General features: G+C 55.9%; 7 protein-coding genes across 7 annotated transcripts; 2 read left to right on the forward strand and 5 right to left on the reverse strand.

The window, feature by feature from the left end:
* Positions 1 to 1,199: 1,199 nt before the first annotated feature.
* On the reverse strand, positions 1,200 to 4,926 carry EI97DRAFT_436242 (uncharacterized protein). The gene has a single exon (XM_033799052.1). It carries the CDS (start codon positions 4,766 to 4,768, stop codon positions 1,682 to 1,684), a length of 3,087 nt encoding a protein of 1,028 aa, XP_033650724.1. The 5' UTR covers positions 4,769 to 4,926; the 3' UTR covers positions 1,200 to 1,681.
* Positions 4,927 to 5,658: 732 nt separating this feature from the next.
* On the reverse strand, positions 5,659 to 6,976 carry EI97DRAFT_384067 (Pkinase-domain-containing protein; the record flags this gene model as incomplete). Its single annotated transcript, XM_033795946.1, has 2 exons — positions 5,659 to 5,790; positions 5,843 to 6,976. The coding sequence occupies 2 exons, from the start codon at positions 6,974 to 6,976 to the stop codon at positions 5,659 to 5,661; spliced, it is 1,266 nt and encodes a 421-aa protein (XP_033650725.1).
* A 3,076-nt stretch (positions 6,977 to 10,052) lies between these two features.
* EI97DRAFT_496129 (P-loop containing nucleoside triphosphate hydrolase protein) lies at positions 10,053 to 12,594 on the reverse strand. Its single transcript, XM_033802466.1, has 2 exons — positions 12,243 to 12,594; positions 10,053 to 12,190 (listed from the first exon to the last, which is right to left on the reverse strand). The coding sequence occupies exons 1-2, from the start codon at positions 12,384 to 12,386 to the stop codon at positions 10,301 to 10,303; spliced, it is 2,034 nt and encodes a 677-aa protein (XP_033650726.1). The 5' UTR covers positions 12,387 to 12,594; the 3' UTR covers positions 10,053 to 10,300.
* On the forward strand, positions 12,565 to 14,322 carry EI97DRAFT_424726 (Low temperature viability protein). Its single transcript, XM_033797142.1, has 2 exons — positions 12,565 to 12,665; positions 12,729 to 14,322. Exons 1-2 carry the CDS (start codon positions 12,646 to 12,648, stop codon positions 14,158 to 14,160), a joined length of 1,452 nt encoding a protein of 483 aa, XP_033650727.1. The 5' UTR covers positions 12,565 to 12,645; the 3' UTR covers positions 14,161 to 14,322.
* A 233-nt stretch (positions 14,323 to 14,555) lies between these two features.
* EI97DRAFT_384048 (snare-like protein) lies at positions 14,556 to 15,112 on the reverse strand (the record flags this gene model as incomplete). Its single annotated transcript, XM_033795943.1, has 2 exons — positions 14,556 to 15,019; positions 15,076 to 15,112. The coding sequence occupies 2 exons, from the start codon at positions 15,110 to 15,112 to the stop codon at positions 14,556 to 14,558; spliced, it is 501 nt and encodes a 166-aa protein (XP_033650728.1).
* Positions 15,113 to 15,343: 231 nt separating this feature from the next.
* Positions 15,344 to 18,563, forward strand: EI97DRAFT_424732 (Pkinase-domain-containing protein). Its single transcript, XM_033797143.1, has 7 exons — positions 15,344 to 15,682; positions 15,738 to 15,807; positions 15,862 to 16,011; positions 16,132 to 16,519; positions 16,573 to 16,985; positions 17,032 to 17,166; positions 17,220 to 18,563. The coding sequence occupies exons 1-7, from the start codon at positions 15,558 to 15,560 to the stop codon at positions 18,321 to 18,323; spliced, it is 2,385 nt and encodes a 794-aa protein (XP_033650729.1). The 5' UTR covers positions 15,344 to 15,557; the 3' UTR covers positions 18,324 to 18,563.
* A 23-nt stretch (positions 18,564 to 18,586) lies between these two features.
* Positions 18,587 to 19,833, reverse strand: EI97DRAFT_404662 (PIG-P-domain-containing protein; the record flags this gene model as incomplete). The annotated part of the gene is made up of 2 exons (XM_033796541.1): positions 18,587 to 19,481; positions 19,617 to 19,833. 2 exons carry the CDS (start codon positions 19,831 to 19,833, stop codon positions 18,652 to 18,654), a joined length of 1,047 nt encoding a protein of 348 aa, XP_033650730.1. The 3' UTR covers positions 18,587 to 18,651.
* Positions 19,834 to 19,904: the final 71 nt, after the last annotated feature.

A 19,904-nucleotide genomic window follows, 5' to 3' on the forward strand; every position in this document is an offset into this window, starting at 1 on the left:
CTTTTCACGTCCGACTGAACAACCAACCCCCCCCCCCCCCCCCCCCCCCCCCCCCCCCCCCCCCCCCCCTTTTCTCTCCCTCGTCTCCACATCTCACGATGAAAGTCATCATCCACAAATTTTGATTCGGGGGTCCGGTAAGAAGTGCCTCTACCGACCGCGGTCGCCGTTACAAGTTGAGTAGACGTAGGAAATGGAAACGGGAGTAAGGTTGAAAAGTGAGTTGAAAAGTGTACCTAACCTGGTAGGGATCTGATACGCTTGGTACATAATACGAAATTAGAGGTTTTGTCTAGGTAATAGTGTGCTGATGATGTTTTACGGATCCGGTATTGCGTGGATTAATTGGAACAAGGTCCTTAGGGGTTGATCTTGGATCTTGAATCTTAACTGGGTAAAGCAAACGGCATGTAAGCTCCTGCTTTTGGCCGTAGTCGTAGTGGAATTCTTTTGAGCTAGGTTGCTAGATAGGTCGCTAGGTCGCCTTTTCGAGGTTTGCTAGAGAGGTAGTTTTGAACTTTGAAGGCTTGTTACAGGGTGGAGCGCGGGGGAAGAAGAGGGGGTGTTTTCGTTGCCTATGTACCGAACCCAGGGTGCCCTGTTACTTCGGTACGATAAACAAATGGAAGGGTTTGCTGCGGTGTTGTGCTGGGTTCTATAGGGCACAGTATGGTATGCTGGAGTAGTTGGAGAGAGTTGGATCTTGGAAGTTGAATCTTGAAGCTTGACGGGAGAGGACGAAACTAGGTTCCTAGTACATTGCCTCAACCGTGCTGCTGGTGAGTGACTGTTATTTTCGCGGTGGAGAAAGGCCGCAAGGGCGAAGGGAGGGAAGCGGAAAGGGGATTCCGTCTTTGGAGAGAGACCGAGGTCTGAGGGAGTGGTGAAATGATGAACGATGAATACTGAGTTAAAACCCCCTGAAAACCGAACACTCAATTTTTCCGAGAAAAAAAAAAAAAAAAAAAAAAAAAAAAACAACAAGAAAGCGTACCCTGCAACGTTCTTTCTCTCGCACGGTGACGATGAAGAATCATGTAGAATGAATGCGTCTACATGGCATGCATGACATACATGGCATACATGGTATACTTACTCCTGCGTGATAGATAGATAGTTCCATCTCATTTTCCGTTTCCCCTTCCCCCTTCCCATCTTCCTCAACTCCGTCATCACGTCCATCAATCACCAATTATTCAGTCAAATCAAGAAAACATCCCATATGCTATTGAACATTACGAAGAAGCCGAAGCTACTAACCACAGTAGAAAGTATACCTATCGACGATGCATCCCAACCAACCCCAGTAAAACCGCCCCAAAGACGAATGCTCATGCACGCGATTAATACGCTCTTCAACGCTGCGAAAGCTGCGACAGAACTGGAAAAAAAGAAAGAAAGAATAACAGTCGACCAAGATCCAATATGCAGAAAAAACGGGTGAACAAGTTGGTATCCGCAACCCAGACACAGACAGACGATGCAGGACCAAAAAATGATGGAAAGGAGGAAAAGAGTACCACAACGCCGGCAACACCATCAAGCCCGAAACCCACAGGACGCATCTCGAGCTTCCTCGTGCAATTCCGCATTATCATTACCATCGTCGGCGGCGTCGTCATCATAACCAACACTACGGCCATCATCACACGCACACCTCTCCAACCTTCCAGGCAGACTCCTAGTTCCCCTCCCCTCCCAATCCACCCTCCTTTTCATCCTCCGCAAGCCTCTCAACCGCCTCACCCACCACCTCCCAGCTAGCCCTGACATCCCTCCTCCCCCTCGGCGTCGCGGGTCCCGACTGCGTAGCCAACACTTCCAGTCTCGCTTCCTCTCCGAGCCGTACATTCGCCCTGCTGCTGCTGCTGCTACTACTACTTGCAGGCTCCTCCGGAGTCTGCCTGTACGTCTCAGACGACGTGATACTCGTAACCGGAGTCAAGAGCCCCGTGTCCACCTCCCCTATCTCTTTCACCGTCGCCGTCGTCGTCGCACCATCACCCACACGATCCACTTCCTTCTCCTCCTCATCCTCACGTGCCGGCGACCGCGCAAGCTCAGCCGGCCCTGGTTCCGGGCTCGAGAACCCCTCGACAACCGGACTCCTCGCTCCCTCAGTATCGACATCGCTCACGCCCACGGCTCCATCACTGCCATGTCCGCGCCCATGTCCGCGTTCTCTCCCCCCCGCGCCCAACAACCCCGGAGGACTCGTATCGCTCCCCTGACTCCCACCACCACTCCCGCGCCACATATCCCTAAACGTGCGTCGCCGTCTCAACAGCCCATAACTCTCCCCCTCACGCGGACTCCTGGGCGGCGAAATGTCAAACAGGCGAGTATACATATTCTCCCCATACCCTCCCACCTGCCTCTCTGTCCGACCCTGCTGCTGTTGCTGCGCAGCACCCGCACCCCCCAAAGGCCCACTCCTCACAAACAGCACCACCCCAAAGAAGAGCAGCAGGAGCGTACTCTGCACCAACGCCATCCTCTTCTGCCACACGAGCTCATCCGCCACGATGCCCAGCCGCGTCCCCACCTCCTCCTCGACCCGCCTCTGCCTCTCCTTCATCCCTTCCAGCTCCAGCACCGTGCTCTGCCACAGCTGCTCGTACAGCGCGCGGTAGCTCTTGAGTTCCTGCATCACCGTCGCGTTGAGGTGCGCCAGGAACTTCTCCGTCTTGGCCACCTGCCGCTTCTCGATGCTGATGAAGGCGTCGCGGAGGAGCAGGGATTGCGATTCGATGTATTGGAGCGAGAGGGTCGAGTTGGCTTCGAGTTGTTGGAGGCGTTTGTGGATGGATTTGTAGAAGGATTCCTGGGTTGTCGGGGCCGGGGGCGAGGGTTGGGTTGGGGAGGACGCACGTGGCTGATGGGGTTGAGACGGGGGTTGGGGATTGGGAGGAGTGGAGTCGGTAGACCTGCTGGAGCCGGTGGTGGATGGTGTGCTGTTCGAATCGTTGAGAGATGTTTTGGGGCCGGCTTGTTGATCGGTTGGGATGGTTACACTGTTGTTATCTATCCCGGTGGAGGAAGAAGAAGTTTCGTCTGTGAAGTGCGACGAGGATGTTGTATCCTTGTTGGGCTCTTTCTCTGAAGCGGAATCTCTTGCAGAGCCGGTGATGTTTCCAAGTCCCGAATCCGCCATGGATGGGTTTGATGGCTGCCCAGTCCCTGAATCGGCGGCAGAGGAGGAGTCATGGGATGATGTATGATCCTCAGCACGCTCTGATGCTGCTTTGGTACCATCGGTGACATCGGTTGATGAAGCATCTCCTACAGTAGTTGTGTTCTCGGAATCGGGCTTCTCTCCCGGTACCACGGCCTGGGCTCTCTCCTTGTCGATGGGAGGCTGCTCCGCAGGAACGAGAGTCTCGTGATCTACCACAGCAACGGCGGTCTTGACAGCATCTCCATCAGCCACCTCTATCGGTTCCACAAAATCGTCATCACCTCTCGCTTGCTCCTCTTCACGTCTAAACTGCTCCATCATGGTCGTACCATGCACTCGGAGCAGGCTGATAGGACAGTAGAACTCGCTGCCATAGTGGCTGAGAAATTCAATGCGTAGATACCGCGCCCATATCTGAGGTTCCTTGATCAGGAAAGGCTGAATGTCCCGAGAATTGCGAGCCTCAAAGGTACCCAGGACCCTCCATCGGTCCAGCTTCACGGGATATCGGTCAGAGACGCTGACACGAAAGTGGCGGAACATGGAGGAGAAGAACTCGTAGTTGGCGAGAACGACCGTGTCCACGAGGATATCGTCGCAGAGCTCGACAATGATGAACTTGTTCTGCGCCGAGCATTCGTTCAGCATGTAGCTGTCCTTGTTCTCCACGAGAACAGCAGTGGAACTCTTGGCCTTGTCGTTGGTCTTGAGTACGGTCGCTGCACAGTCGAAGGAGGCATAATTAAACCGTTCCTTGCATGTCTTCCCAGCGTCTTTGCTGAGCGCAAAGGAGGTGGGTGCCACTTTGTCACCCTCGTCGTCGGACTTGGTTGCGTCGGCCGCACCAACAGGCTCTGCAGGAGAAGGCCCGTCACTCGTTGCCCCATCGCTGTTCACAAAGCCACTGAAATCGATATCAATCTCCGACTCTTCCCCTAGAGCGTCCATTGCATTCACATTGACCGGTCTGTGGCGTGTTCTCGCCTCAGAAGATGCAGCGCGGCCCTGCCCGACAGTCTCTGGAGACTGCCCTGCCCGAGCCAGATTCTTCTTCTTCCATTCCTCAAAGGACAGAAACTTGGCACTGTCGAGGAGAGAGTCTGTCTCGGTTTCGGCCTCAGTATCCGCAGACCCTACAGGGCTCGCCGCCGCAGCATCAGCTATCCGCGTCGCTGTCGTTCCGTTTGGCGCTGCATAGGTGCCTTGTTGGATTGCGGACGCATTTTCAGCAGATATGTCCCTAACCCATGGTATTCCAGCCCATGCGACGGATGGTTCTTGCACCCCAGCTTCCGCCGTAGGAGAAGGAGGAGACCAAGTCGTCTTTGCACATTGCTGAGGTAGCGTGTGTATTATATAGTTGATCGTGCGAAAAGCGCAGGTCGACTCATACGACGTCGAAGGCGGCGTGCCCGGCGATGATCGCGTGGGAGAAGGAGACTTCGTCGATGTTTGCAGAGAAGTTACGGATACGTTGGAACTCGATTCCACCGTGGTGGTGGTGTTATCTGTCGTTTGCGCGAGAGCCGCGAGGCTGCAGAGCAGAAGGAGGGGCGTCCATTTGCGGAGGGGTGCGCCAATCGTGAGCATTGCTTGGGCGCATAGCTCAACAAGCGATAGTGGTTGGAGGAGAGGTCTGCAGGTGTACGTCGACGGACTGCATAGATGATGACAGCTATCTACCGGCAAAAACTGGAGGTGTCTTCTGCGGCGGAGGGCGGTCTGGTGCGGGTGGCCACGTCTCTTGCCAAAGCGTTCCTTTCACCGCCCTCCCTTGCACCTCCCGTCTATTTATTCAACCAATGCCAAGACTGGAAAACATCACATCGCTTGGGTTCAAAGTTGAAAACAGTTCTGGAAGAGGATAATAATAAGTCCAAGTAATGGCTGAGCCATCGCATAGCATTTGTACGTCCCTCTAAAATATTGGGTATACAACAACAACACGCCCCAGAATGCATCGCAAACGTGTCTCATCTCATATGCAAAAATCGCATCGAAGCAGCGCCCCAAACATACATAGATACAAAGACGGGCGCCATCGTGCCAAAACGAAAGGATGTCAACCATGCTAGAAAGACAAGTCGCGCCAAAATGAAAAATCATCATCATGATAATACCGGCTTCTGTGTCGAGCATGGGAGTACAAGCGGTTACCCTACGGAAGCGCTGAGGAGCGCAACAAGCAACCACTCATTCCCCACATTTTCCCAACACAGCAGCCTGAACGAGTGAAAACAGTCATGCCTCCCTTGTATCCAGCCGAGCCTGCGTACCAATTGCACGCCCGTCATCAAAAAGCCCTCCCATTGCTCCCTACGTCTTGGGTCTTGATCGTGCGCATCAACGCCATTCCGCTTTGTTCTAGAACGCCGTGCGGGAAGTGGTATCGTGAGAAAGGGGGAAAGTAGGGAATCGCTGCCCGCGCGATCAGATGCTTCCAGGGTCTTGTAAAATGGGCGGCGGCACAGGAAATCTCTTTAGAAGCCCTCGTCTCCCGCACGGCAGACTTTGATCTCTTTGACCCATTCGGAGAAGAGGACCTGATGAGCGGTCAAACGTCGCTGAGGATTCGGATCAAGGATCGAGTAGATGACATTGCGGCACTTTTGCTGCAGCGACTAGTTAGTAATACGGCTTGAGCTGCCAATGAAAGTTGCTTACCCGACGCAAAACCTCAATGGGCCTATAGCCCGATTCCTTTTTCCGGTCTTCGAGATAACGGTCGAAGAACTCGTCTTCGCCACGTTGGGCAACACGCCAGAGGTGACGGCCGGTGCGCATGGCCATGTAAATGATGCCGCACGCCCACGTATCGACAGCACGGGGATCGAACTCCTTGTCGACATATTCCTCTGGCGCGATATATGGGCCAGACCCACACAGACCAGCCGTCATATGTGCCTCCTTTTCCCATGCCATCCGAAAGCACTCGCCATTGCCAAAATCGGTAATCTTGATAGAGCCATGCGAGGTAAGGAGGAGATTTTCCGGTTTCAGGTCGCGATGCGCAACGCCCATCTCGTGCATATAGTCGACGCCGCGCATGAGCTGTTTGAAGAAGCAGTCGGCCTCGACCACCTCAAGCTGGCCAGCCGAGAGCACGAGGGTATAGAGATCGCCACCGGAGCAGTACTCCATGACCTCACAGTAGACTCCCTTATCGTCCTGGAGGAGGTCGAGGGTGTTGATGACGTTGGGGTGCTGCATCGAGGAGGAGATGCAGAACTCTGCGGTAAGGCGCTTCTGGTACTTCTTGTCCGATTCCCCGGGCCGCTGCTTGAATTCTTTGACGGCATATAGCTGCTCGCGCCGAGGATCTTTGGCATCGGTTTTGTGGGCGACGCGAACGATGCCGAAAGCACCACGGCCCACCACCTCCTGACATTTCCCGTACTTTTGTACCAGCGTTAGAGACGCGTTTGCGCTATTCTTTGCTTCGGCCAGCTTTTCCTTCTCGTTGCGCATGACGTCAACCCAGTTGGACATGAGGCTCAGGGGCTGATCTTCGTGAGTGCCTTCCTTCTTCTTTCCTAGCATGAGGCTCTGGAACATGTCGGAGAGCTTCTCCTGCCGCCGTGCCACTTTGAGATGATGTTCGTGAGTTCCATCTTCGTTGATCCAGAAACGTTGATACTGGCCGTGAGCAGCTTTGTCGAGCTTGCTGGCTGAGGGCTGGCGTGACGGGGTCGGACGGAGCACGGTTTGATTGGTGGGTTTGGCATCTGCGTTCTTTTCGTTAGGAAAGGCGCGGGAAGAGGATGACTCCCTGCTGCTGTCATCTTTGCGGCTGAACATGCCGCTGATGCGCGATGTCATGGTCGGCTTCCTAAGGGCTTTGGGTACAGCATCGTTGGTGGCAACGGCGCCGTTGGCGGCAGGTTTTACGGCCGGAGGAAGGGCAAGGTGGTCGGGTTGGGAGGTGGACGACGCCGTGGACACGGAGGGTACCGGGGAAGGGTTGGGGATGACGTCTCGAGCGTCAGGCTTGGCGGGAACGGCAGCCATGATAGTTGGAGCGCGTATAAGAGAAGGTGCAGACGACGGCTGGTGGTCGAAGAGGCGTGGGAGCGAGACGCAGGTGTCTCGAGGGCTGGGGCGCAGCCCAGAATCTGTTATTGTAGGCCTCGCAAAATGGCGTAGCTTCTCCTACGGCTGGTGGTGGAGACGAGGTTCGGGAGGGTGTTTTGCGTGTGGGTGGCCTGGGTGTAGGACGTCACCGTGAAGGTGTTGGGCGCCCACGATAGCGAAGGCGAAATGATGAAGGGGTCGCGGAAGAGGAGAGGAAGCGACGATGGCAAAGAGAGTCTCGGCAGTGTCGGTCAGCGATTTAGAAGGGGAGCTAGGCGCTGACTGGGAGGGAGAGCAGGTGGCCGAGGACGATCGGAGCGGATGATGTCGGTGACGGTCGCGGGGCGCGCAAGGCAGGCACGAGGATCTATCTATTGCGTGTGTGCGGGCGGGCACGAGAGGAGAGAGGGTTGATGAGAGGCGACGTTCGATGAGAGGAGCGCGGGGGGGTTTTGGAGGTTTGTGGGCGATTCCGGCGCGGTGCGTACAGGGTGCAGGGACGTGTTGTGTGAGCGAAGGGGGTTACCTACGGAGTGGGTGCGGGGACCGCAAATGAATGGGACGGGAGAGGAGAGGGAGCGGCGAGCAAGGCCAGAATTTGCACTGCCACTACTTGCGCGATTTAAAATATGGTTACATATTTTATGTGAACGACTGCCACCGCTACGACCACTGCGGCTAGTTATTCATCCTTTCATTATTCATCCGTGGGCGCTGTACTGTAGCTGCTGGCTCCTTCTTTTCCCCTCATTCCCACGACCAAAGCTGTTCCACTGTCGCTGGCGATGATGACCAAACGGAATAGGAGTGTGGCGGACTTGCTCAGACTGATTGGCACGGCACCTGCAGGGCGTCGTTCGCGCGGGCAACCTGGGGCAACTGGCAACTGGTTTGCGAGTGTTCCTCCTGGTACTGTGTCCACAGTACACAGGAACCAGGCTGGAGCCAGGCTGTGAAAAGATCCGGCTTGGGTCGGTTTGTTTCACCTTGTTGGCACCGCCACACTTCCTCGCTAGTGCCAAGCGAGAGTTTTCCCTGCGCTATGCCGCGTTGGGCCGGTGACGTCGGCAAGGGCACGTGCACCCGGCACTGAAGCTAGCGGCCCCTCCAGCTCGTCGATACTCCACCACCGCATGTACTCGGTACTCGGTACCCTGTGTCGAGTCCTGCCAACAAGTGACCGATGCGAACCTCACCGCTACTTGATATCAATGATGGGAGACTAGCTGAGGAAGCCGGTCGAGGAAGGAATTTCATGAGTGGGATGCTGCCTCATGTCTCATGTGTCTTTGATACTGAACAGCCCCTCTTCCAACTGCGGAGTACCGACTACACCTTCATCTCCGGCCACGACAGCCTCAAAATGTCCCTCCCTGGAGAAGCCGTCCCCACCTCCCCTTCCCCTTGATTTTTATCACGTCATCTGGAGGTTGCAGGTCAGATGGGCTGAACTCGAGCCTTGGAACTTGCTCGCGCTTTCTGTACATCGGATTACCAGATCAGCCATCATTGTACACAGTACACAGTATAGCCGAACCCGCCTGACGTCCGCTGCAAGCCTCATGCATGGCTCTGTTGAACGATTTGTTGCTCGCCTTCATCTCTCCCGAGATCCATTCCCCTGGTCCTGATCTATTTGCTTGGACTGCGGATGGAGTCGCTACTCGCCGCTCCACCCACTCCTTCAGGCCAGCAATCGGAGAGCTCCCCCTATTCCCCAGAAGCCGTGGTTGCATGGTCGTGTGTGCATACTGTGTACGCTGCCCCGCAAATCGGTCCCCATCCCACATCCCCTTATTCCATGCTCGTGGCCACTGTTCCCCGACTTATTGGACGCTGAGCTCCGACGCCGAGACGTTGCACAGAAGGACAATGGCATCATGTCTGCTTCTTGCATTCTGTTTACACAGTACAACGTCCGCTGCTTCTGCTTGAAGCCGGAATCCTGCACCGACGGAGCCTGCACCGACGGAGCCTGCACCGACGGGCCATCACGCCCGAATTCGCTGTGCTCCAGCCTTGAGATTGCGCAGGTGCGCTTCCTTCCTTGGCGGATTGGTAATTGAATATGTCGGTGATGCTGATTCCGGAAACTCCTCGCAGACAGCCCACCGCAGCTTCATTCGGCTTGTAGTGGTCTCGGCTTGTTGGCGCATATTATACTGTACTCCAACCTCAATCTGATAAGCGTATGCTTCGCTTGGGTGTTGCACTACTGCACAGAGCAAGTTCTCCCTCCACGCCATTCAAAGGACAGTGAGAGACTCCCCGCTTCCAAGAGCACCAAGCACCAACAAGTTCCTGTCCTGCAGCCGCCATCCATTGCTTTTTCTCTCTTCCGTCTCGTAATTGCATCATTCACCACCACCACCATCATTGCCACCAGCAGCATATTGGCCGCCCCCCTCTCTGAATCCTGCTGCACTGCATACATACGGACTCGAAGCCCAGAATACGAGCTTCGAGGTTACACCACCAACCGCAGACTCGCCAACAAGACCTTGTTCAGGGTCTTCTGCTTTCCCGCCGGCTTAGCTTAGCGTTGCTTGGTACTTGCTTGGGGGGTATTCTTGTTAGTACGTACGACCATCTGCCGACGACGCCTTGGCTTTTCTGCTTCCTGCGCTGCTGCAATGGGAAGGAGCGGTTGTCATGCGAGAATAGGCGGGGGAGCGGTCAGCATTGCGTAGCTCCTTTCATAGTTGCTGGCTTTGCAACTTGTGCCGATGCGTGACGGGATGTAGGCTATGAGAGGAGAAATCGCGGTAAGGACATATGCCAGTTATAGATAACCGTATAAGGAAATCAGCAGGTATATTCCCATATATGAGACTGCTATTCCGTTTCCCCAGGCCAATGCCGGAAAATCGTAAACATCATAGACGCTTCTACAGCAATCAAATCCATGAGCCCAGATGTAAACCTCACAGAAACGCCATAACCAGCTTTTCCCTTTCTCTTTCCCCCACTCTTCCTCAAATCTCACTCGAATGCGAATGCCCCATGCAAAAAATCCCGTGAAACTTCCCTCCCTCCTCAACCCCACCTCACTCACTCATACTCGCCCCTCGCCTGCTTCCCCCTCCTCCGATTCCCCTTGAAATGCTTCTTACTCTCCATCCGCAACTCGCTCGGATCCACATCCCGCTCCAACGCCGCCATGGTCTTGGCCTTGCGCCCGGACAGAGCTTTCACGCGCCCTTGCTCGCTGTACTGGTGGTGGAACGGCATCGTGATGCGCGCCATCCCTTGCCCGGGGCCGAAGAACTTCTTATCCATTTGCGCCGTCTTCTCGCCTGTGACGGGCGCGCCGGTCGTAGACACCATGGGATCCATATCCTCGAAATCGTCGTCTGCTGCTGCTGCGCCGTTGGTAAGGGCTGCGGACGCGGACGATGAAGGCGCGAGGGACAAGGCGTCCATGTGTGCGGAGAGCTGGGCGCGGCGTTTCGCAGGGAGATGATGGATATCGTAGAGCTCGCGATTGAAGTACTTCGGATCGATGGGCGGATCCGTCGGCGGGGGGTGGCAGAAGAGCAATTTCCCTTTCACATAGTCCTTTAGAATGAAGCGGGCGGCGCGCGACTCGTCGGGCTGACCGAGCCCCTGCGTCGAGAAGCCGCGAGCTGTCGCGTAGGCGCGGAGGAGCTCTTCGGCCGTGGGGACGCCCGTGCCGCCTTCTTCGAGCGGCCGGATGGCGATCTTCATGCCGTAGATGGCTTCGAGGAAAGGCTGGGGGATGCGCTGGGCGACGAGGGCGGCGGGGCCGGTATATTCGCGCAACTGGTCGATGGGGAGCACGCCCGAGCAGACGAGTTCGGCCTTTGTGGTGGCGAAGTTGGGGAAGACGAGGCCGGGGCAGTCGCACAGGATGACTTGGTCGCTCAGGTGGATGGTTTGGAAGTGTTTTGTTTTGCCGGGGGTGGCGGAGACGGAGACCTTCTTTGCGCCGATGAGGGCGTTGATGGTCGAGGATTTGCCTACGTTGGGGTAGCCTACGAGGCCGATTTGGGTCTTGCGCGGTTTGCCGTCGGGCCCCGTGTCGATTTGAGGGGAATGCGCGAGGAAGAGGTCTTCGAGTTCCGAGGTGGTGAGGATGCGGGTGAGTTCTGAGTCTTCTGAGAGGGGGACGCCGCCATCTGTAGTGGGTTGGTCGTGCTCCTGACTCTCCGTCTCTTTATTGGATTGCTCCCTTGAGGCTGCAGCGTCCTCAGGATCGATCTCCTCGACGTCATCCTCATCGATGTGGTCGTCCGAGTCTGAGTCTTCCTCGCTCTCCTCTTCGAGCTGGCGTGCCTCGTTCATCTCCTTTGCCAACTCGGCAGAGAAGAACTTGAAATTGATGCCCGCAGATACAAAATAGTCCGCCCATGCCTGTCGCTGCTCCAGAGTCATCATATCGGCCTTGTTTACCAGCAGCAGGTTATTCTTCTTCGGGTCCACCTCTTTGACATATTTCTCCAAATCCTCCGATCGGAAGAGCAGCGGGTTTCGCGCATCCACAATCTGCACAACGAGATCCGACCTCTCAATCACTCGCCACAGTTGCCTCCACACTTCCAGATTGCGCTCAAACGGCGTCATGAGCAGATCGTTATTCTCCTGCAATTCTGCCAGCCCTCTCCTCCACTGCATGAGCGAATCCCTCTCTCGCCGGTCCAGTTCCTGAGGCGTGGTCCGCTCGTCCCAGTGCGGTCGGCGCGGAACCGTTAGCCGCTGCCTGTTCTCCCTGTGTTTCCGGATAGTGGCGCGCTCCTCTGCTGCCGAAAGTAGATAGGGGTTCTTCTGATCTTTATGTATAATCTTCACATTGTTGATCCTCTCGGCTGTGAAATCCGTGCCCGCAAGCTCCGCAGTAGAAAGGAACTCGTCGAGTGCGCCTTGTTCCGTGACGGACCGCATCTTGACCCATGATGCTTGCTGTTTGGCGTTTGTAACGTACTGATTGTTCAGTTAGTAGCCGTACCGAGCTCGATACCTAAAGGCGACTCACAGTCTCTCCATTTGCACCTGTCCGCTTGATACCTTGTGCCTGGAGGTTGCCGCGGTGCATCTCCGAATTCTTGCCCTTCCCAAATCGATCGTTCATCAGGGCGTTGCCCAGCCCGACGCTCTTCTTCGATTTTGCCAGCACCATCTTGAACGGCAAATAGAACGTCGTATAGGGTAGGTAGTCTGTATAACGAGGTGCGGCGGGAGGTTTTGGCGGAGAAAGGTTCGGAGGTGAATCTATGCAGTAGACGTATTCGCCCCACCATCATTCACCCCTCGCCTAAATTTTATTCCCAACACCGGCTCCCCGCTACCTTTTGTCAGCATCTCTTCCACACAGCAGTCTCCCACGCCACCCTTCTCCGGATCCAGAGAATTCCAAGATTACACATCCGTCGCCCAACATGCCTCGTCGAAAGTTCATGTAAGCATCAAATTCAGCACGCAGTTGCAGAAGCCTAGGACCCGCTATCTAACCCCGCGCCAGCGACAAGAAGTCCGCAACCACCTTCCAGCTCGTCCACCGCGCGCAGAACGACCCGCGGATCCACGATGAAGATGCCCCGGATATGGTGTTCAGGGAGGTGGCGGCGCCGAATCAGCGCCAGGCCTCCGAGGCGGCGGGTAGTTCGCGAGCGTCGCAATATTCTGCGGCCTCGGGGCGGAGCAAGATCAAGTCCAGGGGCGATCTGGAGAGCGAGTTTGGAGATCGCGTGAGGAAGAATGAGGGAGAGGCTGCCAACTACGGGATCTACTACGATGACACGGAATATGACTACATGCAGCATATGCGGGACTTGGGGACGGGTGGGGGAGAGGCATACTTTGTCGAGGCGCCTAGTCAGAAGAAGGGGAAGGGGAAGGGCAAGATGGACCTGGCAGACGCTCTGGCGCAGGCGAGTCTTGACGACAGGCAAAGCGAAGCTGGAATCAGTGTTAGCAGCAGCGTGAGCAGGACCGCGAGTGACATCTTTGGGGAGGATATGGCGCCGTCGGAGTTCGTCAGGAAGACTACGTATCAGGATCAACAGAATATTCCGGATGCGATTGCGGGCTTCCAACCGGATATGGATCCTAGGCTAAGGGAGGTGTTGGAAGCTCTGGACGATGACGCGTATGTGGATGAGGATGAAGACATCTTTGCCGAACTTGCAGGAGACGCGGTGGAGGTGGATCCCGGAGAGTGGGAGGAGACGATGGACCGGTTCTTCGAGGACGATGATGAAGGTTGGGAATCGGACGACACGATCAAAGCTCGCTCACCTGCGGGAGGTGTGTCATTGGAGTCTAAACAAGAGAATGGCCCGGTTGAACCAACGGATCCCAACTCGTTACCTGAACCAGATGCTGTTCCCGCACCAACAGAAGAAGGCGACGACGCCTGGATGGACGAATTCAACAAGTTCAAGAAAGACGTCAAGGCTGCCAAGGCTACACCCAAACCCAACGCTCCCTCCGCATATCAGCAATCAATACACACAACAGCATCAGCATTGCTCGCCGGTGGTAGATCAAAAAAAAGGAAAGGGGCCCTCACCAATCCCTCTAGCTACAGCATGACATCCTCTGCTCTCCACCGCACGGAAGCTCTCTCACTTCTGGATGAGCGATTCGACAAGATTGAGGAAGAGTACGCTGCCGAAGACTTCCCGGATGACACATCCATGATGTCCGGCATGAGCAGGATGACGGGTCTGAGCAAGATGTCGGGCATGACTGGCATGTCCAGCATGAGTGAAGCACCTCAGCTACGCTCTGATTTCGACAGCATCATGGATGACTTCTTGGGGAGTCATTCCATGGCTGGGAAGCGGAGGGTGAAGAAGGGCCGCCAGCAGACGGGATTGGAGCAGCTGGATGAGATTCGCAGTGGTTTAGGGCCCGCGCGTGTGAAGACGCAGAAGGTGTCTATGCGTTAGAGGAGTTTGATGATGAACCTCTGGAAACGATTTGATGGAGGTCGCCTCCTTGCATTATACATTGGTAAAACGGCGTAAAGGTTCGTTAGGGCGTTGGAGTGCACGCCTGACAAAGGGTCGATGACATGATACCCAGGGGCAAAAGCTAGATGAATGATATTTGATTGAGATTCAGCACTTGCTCCTCGACTGGTGCTTGGGCGGGTATCTAAGTATGGATGATTATTGCCCACTCCGTCAGTGATGTCTCTCCTTCGTTGGGCCATACCTTCAGCCCGGAGGCTTTTGAGGGTACTTGGCCCATTCTGGCTGGCGATGTGCTTCTGTACGGCCGAGCTTGGTGTGTTTTTGGCCCCGCCAATATATCTTTTCGCAACCTAGCCTCCGTTGTTCCCTCAAGCAGGTAGGACAGCGGTAATGAAAGCCTCCAGCCCTTTCTCAAACATGTCGTTCGCAACGCCAATACCTCCCGGGTGCTCCACCGGTGCCAGGGGGTTTTTCACGACAAACTCCACCCACAGGTTGGCCCATATTTGATGCAGATACGGCCTCATATTATTCTGCTTCGTGTCGGTGAGCATGACGAATTTCATGCGCGTCGCCGTCTCGTAGTAGTGGAGCTTGTATTCGCCCGTGCGGTAGGACAGAAAGGTAGCGTCATCGCCTCCGAGCTTCCGGACCATGTTCCGGAGGGAGAAGACGAGACCGAAGATGAGCTTCTCGTCGTCGGAGTGGGAATTGGCTTTGCGGACGGCGGCGTCGCCAGTGCTGGTTACGCTGGACCCGGATTGCGGGCGCGCGGCCTTACTGCTGGAGGAGGCGGGCCGCGGTGTCCATCGACGGCTGTAGATACACTCGGCTGGGGGGAGGTTAGCAAAAAGCAAGGACGACCCCCAGGATAAAGCTGGTGCTCACTATGGCGGTCGAAGATGTAGAATGAATAGAGCACCATGGCGCGGCCCCGACTGACTGTCGAAAGTGAGCCTCGCTGGCCCCGCTGAGGTCTGAATATGAGAATTGCGATGCTGGCGGGGGAGGAATCTATCGGGAATGTCAAGGGCGGCGGGACGTTCGACGTTCACCCTGACCCCCGCCAAGCGCTGGATGAAGTGATCTGATGCATGGATTGCTGTGGATGCTCCACCGCGGGGACTAAATACGGGCTGCTCCTGGCCTTGTTCTACTTAAATAACTTTGTTGCCTGAGGCTGCACGATCCTACACCGGAACGCCCTATCCACGCTTCTCCTGAATTGAAGTTCACATTTACTGCCCAGCGCTGAAGAACCCCGCTGCCGTCCTCCGCTGTCCAAGGCCCTTCCCCACCTTTTTCCGGACGTCACATTTCTCTTGCTGGTCCCATATCGGTCCCGCCCGCCTCCTAACAAGGGCGCCGAAATGCCGCCTGTCGTGGCCAAGCAGCCGTCAGAGTCGGATATCCCCGGCATCCATTCTTCACATAATATCTCGCTGCACATCTCCACCGATGGCGATTCAGGACGGCCTGCTCCTGTCAAGTATATGTTCGTCTGCTGACCCCGCTACCCTTCACCCCCCGCTGACCCTCGCCCACCCCAGGTCAACGCCCGGCTACCACAGTCCCCTCCGGCACCACAAGAGAGCTGCTTCGTCGACGCGGCACGTCAAGGTCCGACAGCTCCTCTCTCACCCTCGAGGCCTATACCCGCTAAATTGTGCCTAGGAGACACTCAATGCGCGCTCCGAGTACAGCAACAGCGAGGACGATGGGACGGCACAGCATCGCATCAACCAGTACCTGATCAAACAGGAAATAGGCCGAGGCTCCTTCGGGGCCGTACACCTGGCTGTGGACCAGTATGGCCAAGAATATGTGAGGATCCTCCTCCTCGGGCACTGAACAACATGGAGGACGGCGACGACCATCACCCAGTCTGATGCGCGTGGCCTACACAGACATCGCCATGGACCCTCGCTGACGCGCTGCCAACAGGCTGTCAAGGAGTTCTCCAAGTCCCGCCTGCGGAAACGGGCTCAGTCGAACCTGCTGCGTCGCCCGAGCACGAGGCGGCGCCGACAAAATGCCCTTCCTGCAAGGCTGGGATTCAACTCCCCCTTACATCGACATTCTTCCTCCGAGGAAAACAACTCACTGGACCTCATCAAGGAGGAGATTGCTATCATGAAGAAGCTCAACCACCCGAACCTCGTCTCGTTGATTGAAGTGCTCGACGACCCTGAAGAGGATTCGCTGTACATGGTCATGGAGATGTGTAAGAAAGGGGTCGTGATGCAGGTAGGTCTTGACGAGAGAGCGGATCCGTACCCGGAAGAACAGTGCCGCTGCTGGTTCCGGGATATGATTCTGGGTATCGAATATCGTACGTTCGTTGCGATACGGCCTCATCATACCATTTACTGATAACCTTTGCAGTGCATGCCCAGGGAATCATACACCGAGATATCAAGCCTGATAACTGCCTGGTGACAGAAGATGACGTCTTGAAGATTGTTGATTTCGGGGTGTCCGAGATGTTCGATAAGCAAGACGAGATGAAGACGGCCAAATCTGCCGGCTCGCCCGCTTTCATGCCTCCTGAGTTGTGTGTGGCAAAGCATGGCCATGTATCTGGGCGTGCGGCGGACATATGGTCCATGGGAGTGACCTTGTATTGCTTGCTCTTCGGACGAATACCTTTTGAGAAGACCAACATGCTTGAACTGTACCATGCAATTCGAGAGGACGATTTGGAGATACCTTCCACATGCGGCGACGACCTCAAGGACCTCTTGCTACGGCTGTTGGAAAAGATTCCCGAGAAACGGATCACCATGGATCAACTGCGCGTGAGTAGAGCCAAATCCATGTTTCGTACAGGCTGACATAGGTTAGGAACATCCATGGGTAACGTTGAAAGGGACGGATCCTCTCCTACCCACGTCGGAGAATGTGGCTGTACTAGTCGAGCCTACTGATGAGGAGGTCGAAGCGGCTATTACGGGCAACATGGGCCATCTAGTTACAGTGGTGGGTTTGCCACCTATGACGTTCCTTGATATGATGGCTTACTTTTGTTCTAGGTCCGCGCTGTGAAGCGCTTCAAACAGCTCCTCTTTCGAAAACGACCAGAGCGTATGGAGGGTCTACTTGGGAGTCCCGCTCGCTTGGTGCAGCCGCCTTTATCAATGCGTCCATCTAGTCTACGCAAGGCCAAATCGCAAGACACCGACAACCGTCGAGCGGTAGAAAGCGCTCTGACTGCAGAGGGGGTTCACCGGGATATCAAATTCGATGATAACCTACATCGACATCCGGAAGAGCCTCTGTCGCCAGCGAGTGATAAGAAGGCATTCTTCGAACCACGCAGCGCAGAGAAGCCAATACCGACTGATGATACGACTGCAGGTGCTCCGCCGCCTGGGACCAGAACCGAAACCAAGACCGTGACCGCATCACCTCCTTACTCTCCCCCTAAATCCGACGCCATCACCATTCCCTCCGTACCTGTCCCATCCGACCCTTCCACACCCACAATCGGCAAGGGTCACGCCCACGACCCACTGGAAGATACCCTCTTCCTCAACATTGGTACCGGCGAAGACTGCGACGTGAGCAACTCGGCCGTCCCCATTGTCTCCGAGTCCCCCTCCAACGCCGATATTAACATCTACGAAACCGCCTACCAAGAAGTCATCCAGCGCCTCACGCAACAGAGGCAAACGCAGGGTCGTCGCCCAACGCTGTACCTCACGCGGCGCGTCGAAAACGCAAAGTCGCTCCAGGACAACAAGGAACTCATTGTAGATGGAGGGCGCACGCGGGATGAGCTCAAGGCGTCGATCAAGAAGATGGTGAAGAAGGCGCAGCGGCCGTTGGATGAGAGGGCGGAGATGCAGAGGTTGGAAGGGAAGGAGGATTTGATCAGCCGGGGTTGGAGAGGGGTCAGGGAGTTTAAGGATTTGGTGGATGAGGCGAGGGAGATTGTGAGGGAGGAGGAGAGGAGGGATGGGAAGAGGGTTGATTGCGCGCCTGAGTCTGGGCCTGGAGTGGGGGATAGCAAGAGGAGTAGGAGTGTGACGCCCTCGTCGGGAACTGTGAAGACGGGGCCGGAGAATGTACTCGCGTTGATGACGAAGGGGAGTGGGAGCGGGACGCCGGTGTTAGGGGAGGGGTCGGTTGTTTAGGTGGGATGAGGGTTAGTTTCTCCTGCACGATGGGGTTCTGGTTTTGTATGAAGCTTTTGAGCATGTCTCTGGCGATCTGGACAGCGACCGAGCGAGTGGGGTTGTGAAAGTTGCAATGTGGCATAGAACACGGCATACCTACTGCGGGTGAGAATGACATTGGAATTTGGAGCTGTAGATCAGTCTGCGACCTATGGATGCCAATGTGTTTGTATGGCATATTCCCCTGTTCTTCCGGATTGAATGTACATGTGTTGAAGAATCCGTTGATAAATGCGATGTCATTAGTGTGCTTACAAGTGGGCGATGTGCACACGATACACTTATGTCAATCATCCTCTATCCCTTCATGCAAATCCCTCCCACTTCCATACAAAACCTCGCAAACGCCGCCAATGGGCACATCGAGCACCGCATCGGTGCCCATACTCCACAACGCCCTCCAATCCACGTCCTCCCCAGCGCCAAACCGATACCTCGCCACCTCATCCTCCACCGCCCTCCTCTGCTCCTCGCCGCCGCCACCACCCCTCGCCTTCCTCACAATCCTCCCCGTCCTCGCATCCACAACCGCAACCTGCGCGCACTCATCCGTCAAACACTCGACACTCCCGACCGGCAGCGTCAAGTACCCCGTATTATAACTCGCGAGCGCGACATAGATCCACAAGACCCAGACGACCAACCAGCAAGGCACGGCGAGGGCCCACCAGCGATTCGGATAGTAATGGATCCCCATCTGGCTCAGTAAAGGCGAGGGCACGTACGCCCAGACCAGATACAGCAGGAAGGCGAGGCTGCTGGCGAGGTACAGCGCGAAGCCGTAGTACTCGTACGTGGGCACTTTTGGGGAGGCGCGCGGGGGGATGGGCGGGGCCGAGGCGCCGAGGTTGGCGAGCGTGGTCGTCGAGGTCGAGTTTGTTGGGGTTGTGGGGGGGAGGTCGGCGTCCGAGGAGTCTGGGGTGCTGGTGTAGGTTGAGTGGGAGGGGGTGGGGGTGCGGGTCGTGGTGAATGTTGGGCGGAGGAGAGAGGTTAGGGAGGGGGAAGGGGGGAGGGGGTTGGGTGGGCGGTTGTAGAAGGGGGGGAAGAGGGAGTGGGAGCGGGAGGGGTGGAGGGGACGCGGGTTGTGGTTCTGTTCGTCGGAATCGGAGTTGGAGGCTGATGAGGGGGAGGAGGACGAGGAGGATGGGTATGGGATTGGTGTTGTGTTCGCGTATGGGTCGTCGTCCTCGCCGTCATCGTTGTCGTCTGCGGTTTCGGGGGTGGTTGTATTGTCTTCTGGAGGTATGGGACTGTGTTCAAGAACATGTTTCTCTTGGGACTTCGGTTCCCCGCGTCGAGTGGGTATGGGCGCAGGCTTCAATATGGAGGAGGAGTCGGTCGGCTTGTTGGGTGCATGGCGTCCGGAGGCTACTTCGGAAGCTCGGAGGGAATGGACCGTGGGAAGATTGGGTGTAGACTTGGATTGGAAGCCTGGCGGGACTGGAGACCCTCTGCTTTTGGGTGGCATTGCGGTGAGGAAGACTGTGGTGTGGAAAAGACCTTTTTGGTGGTTGAGCAGACGTCAAAAGCAACCTTGGA

This window comes from Westerdykella ornata (genome assembly GCF_010094085.1).
Source record: "Westerdykella ornata strain CBS 379.55 unplaced genomic scaffold EI97scaffold_29, whole genome shotgun sequence".
NCBI classification, from domain to species: domain Eukaryota; kingdom Fungi; phylum Ascomycota; class Dothideomycetes; order Pleosporales; family Sporormiaceae; genus Westerdykella; species Westerdykella ornata.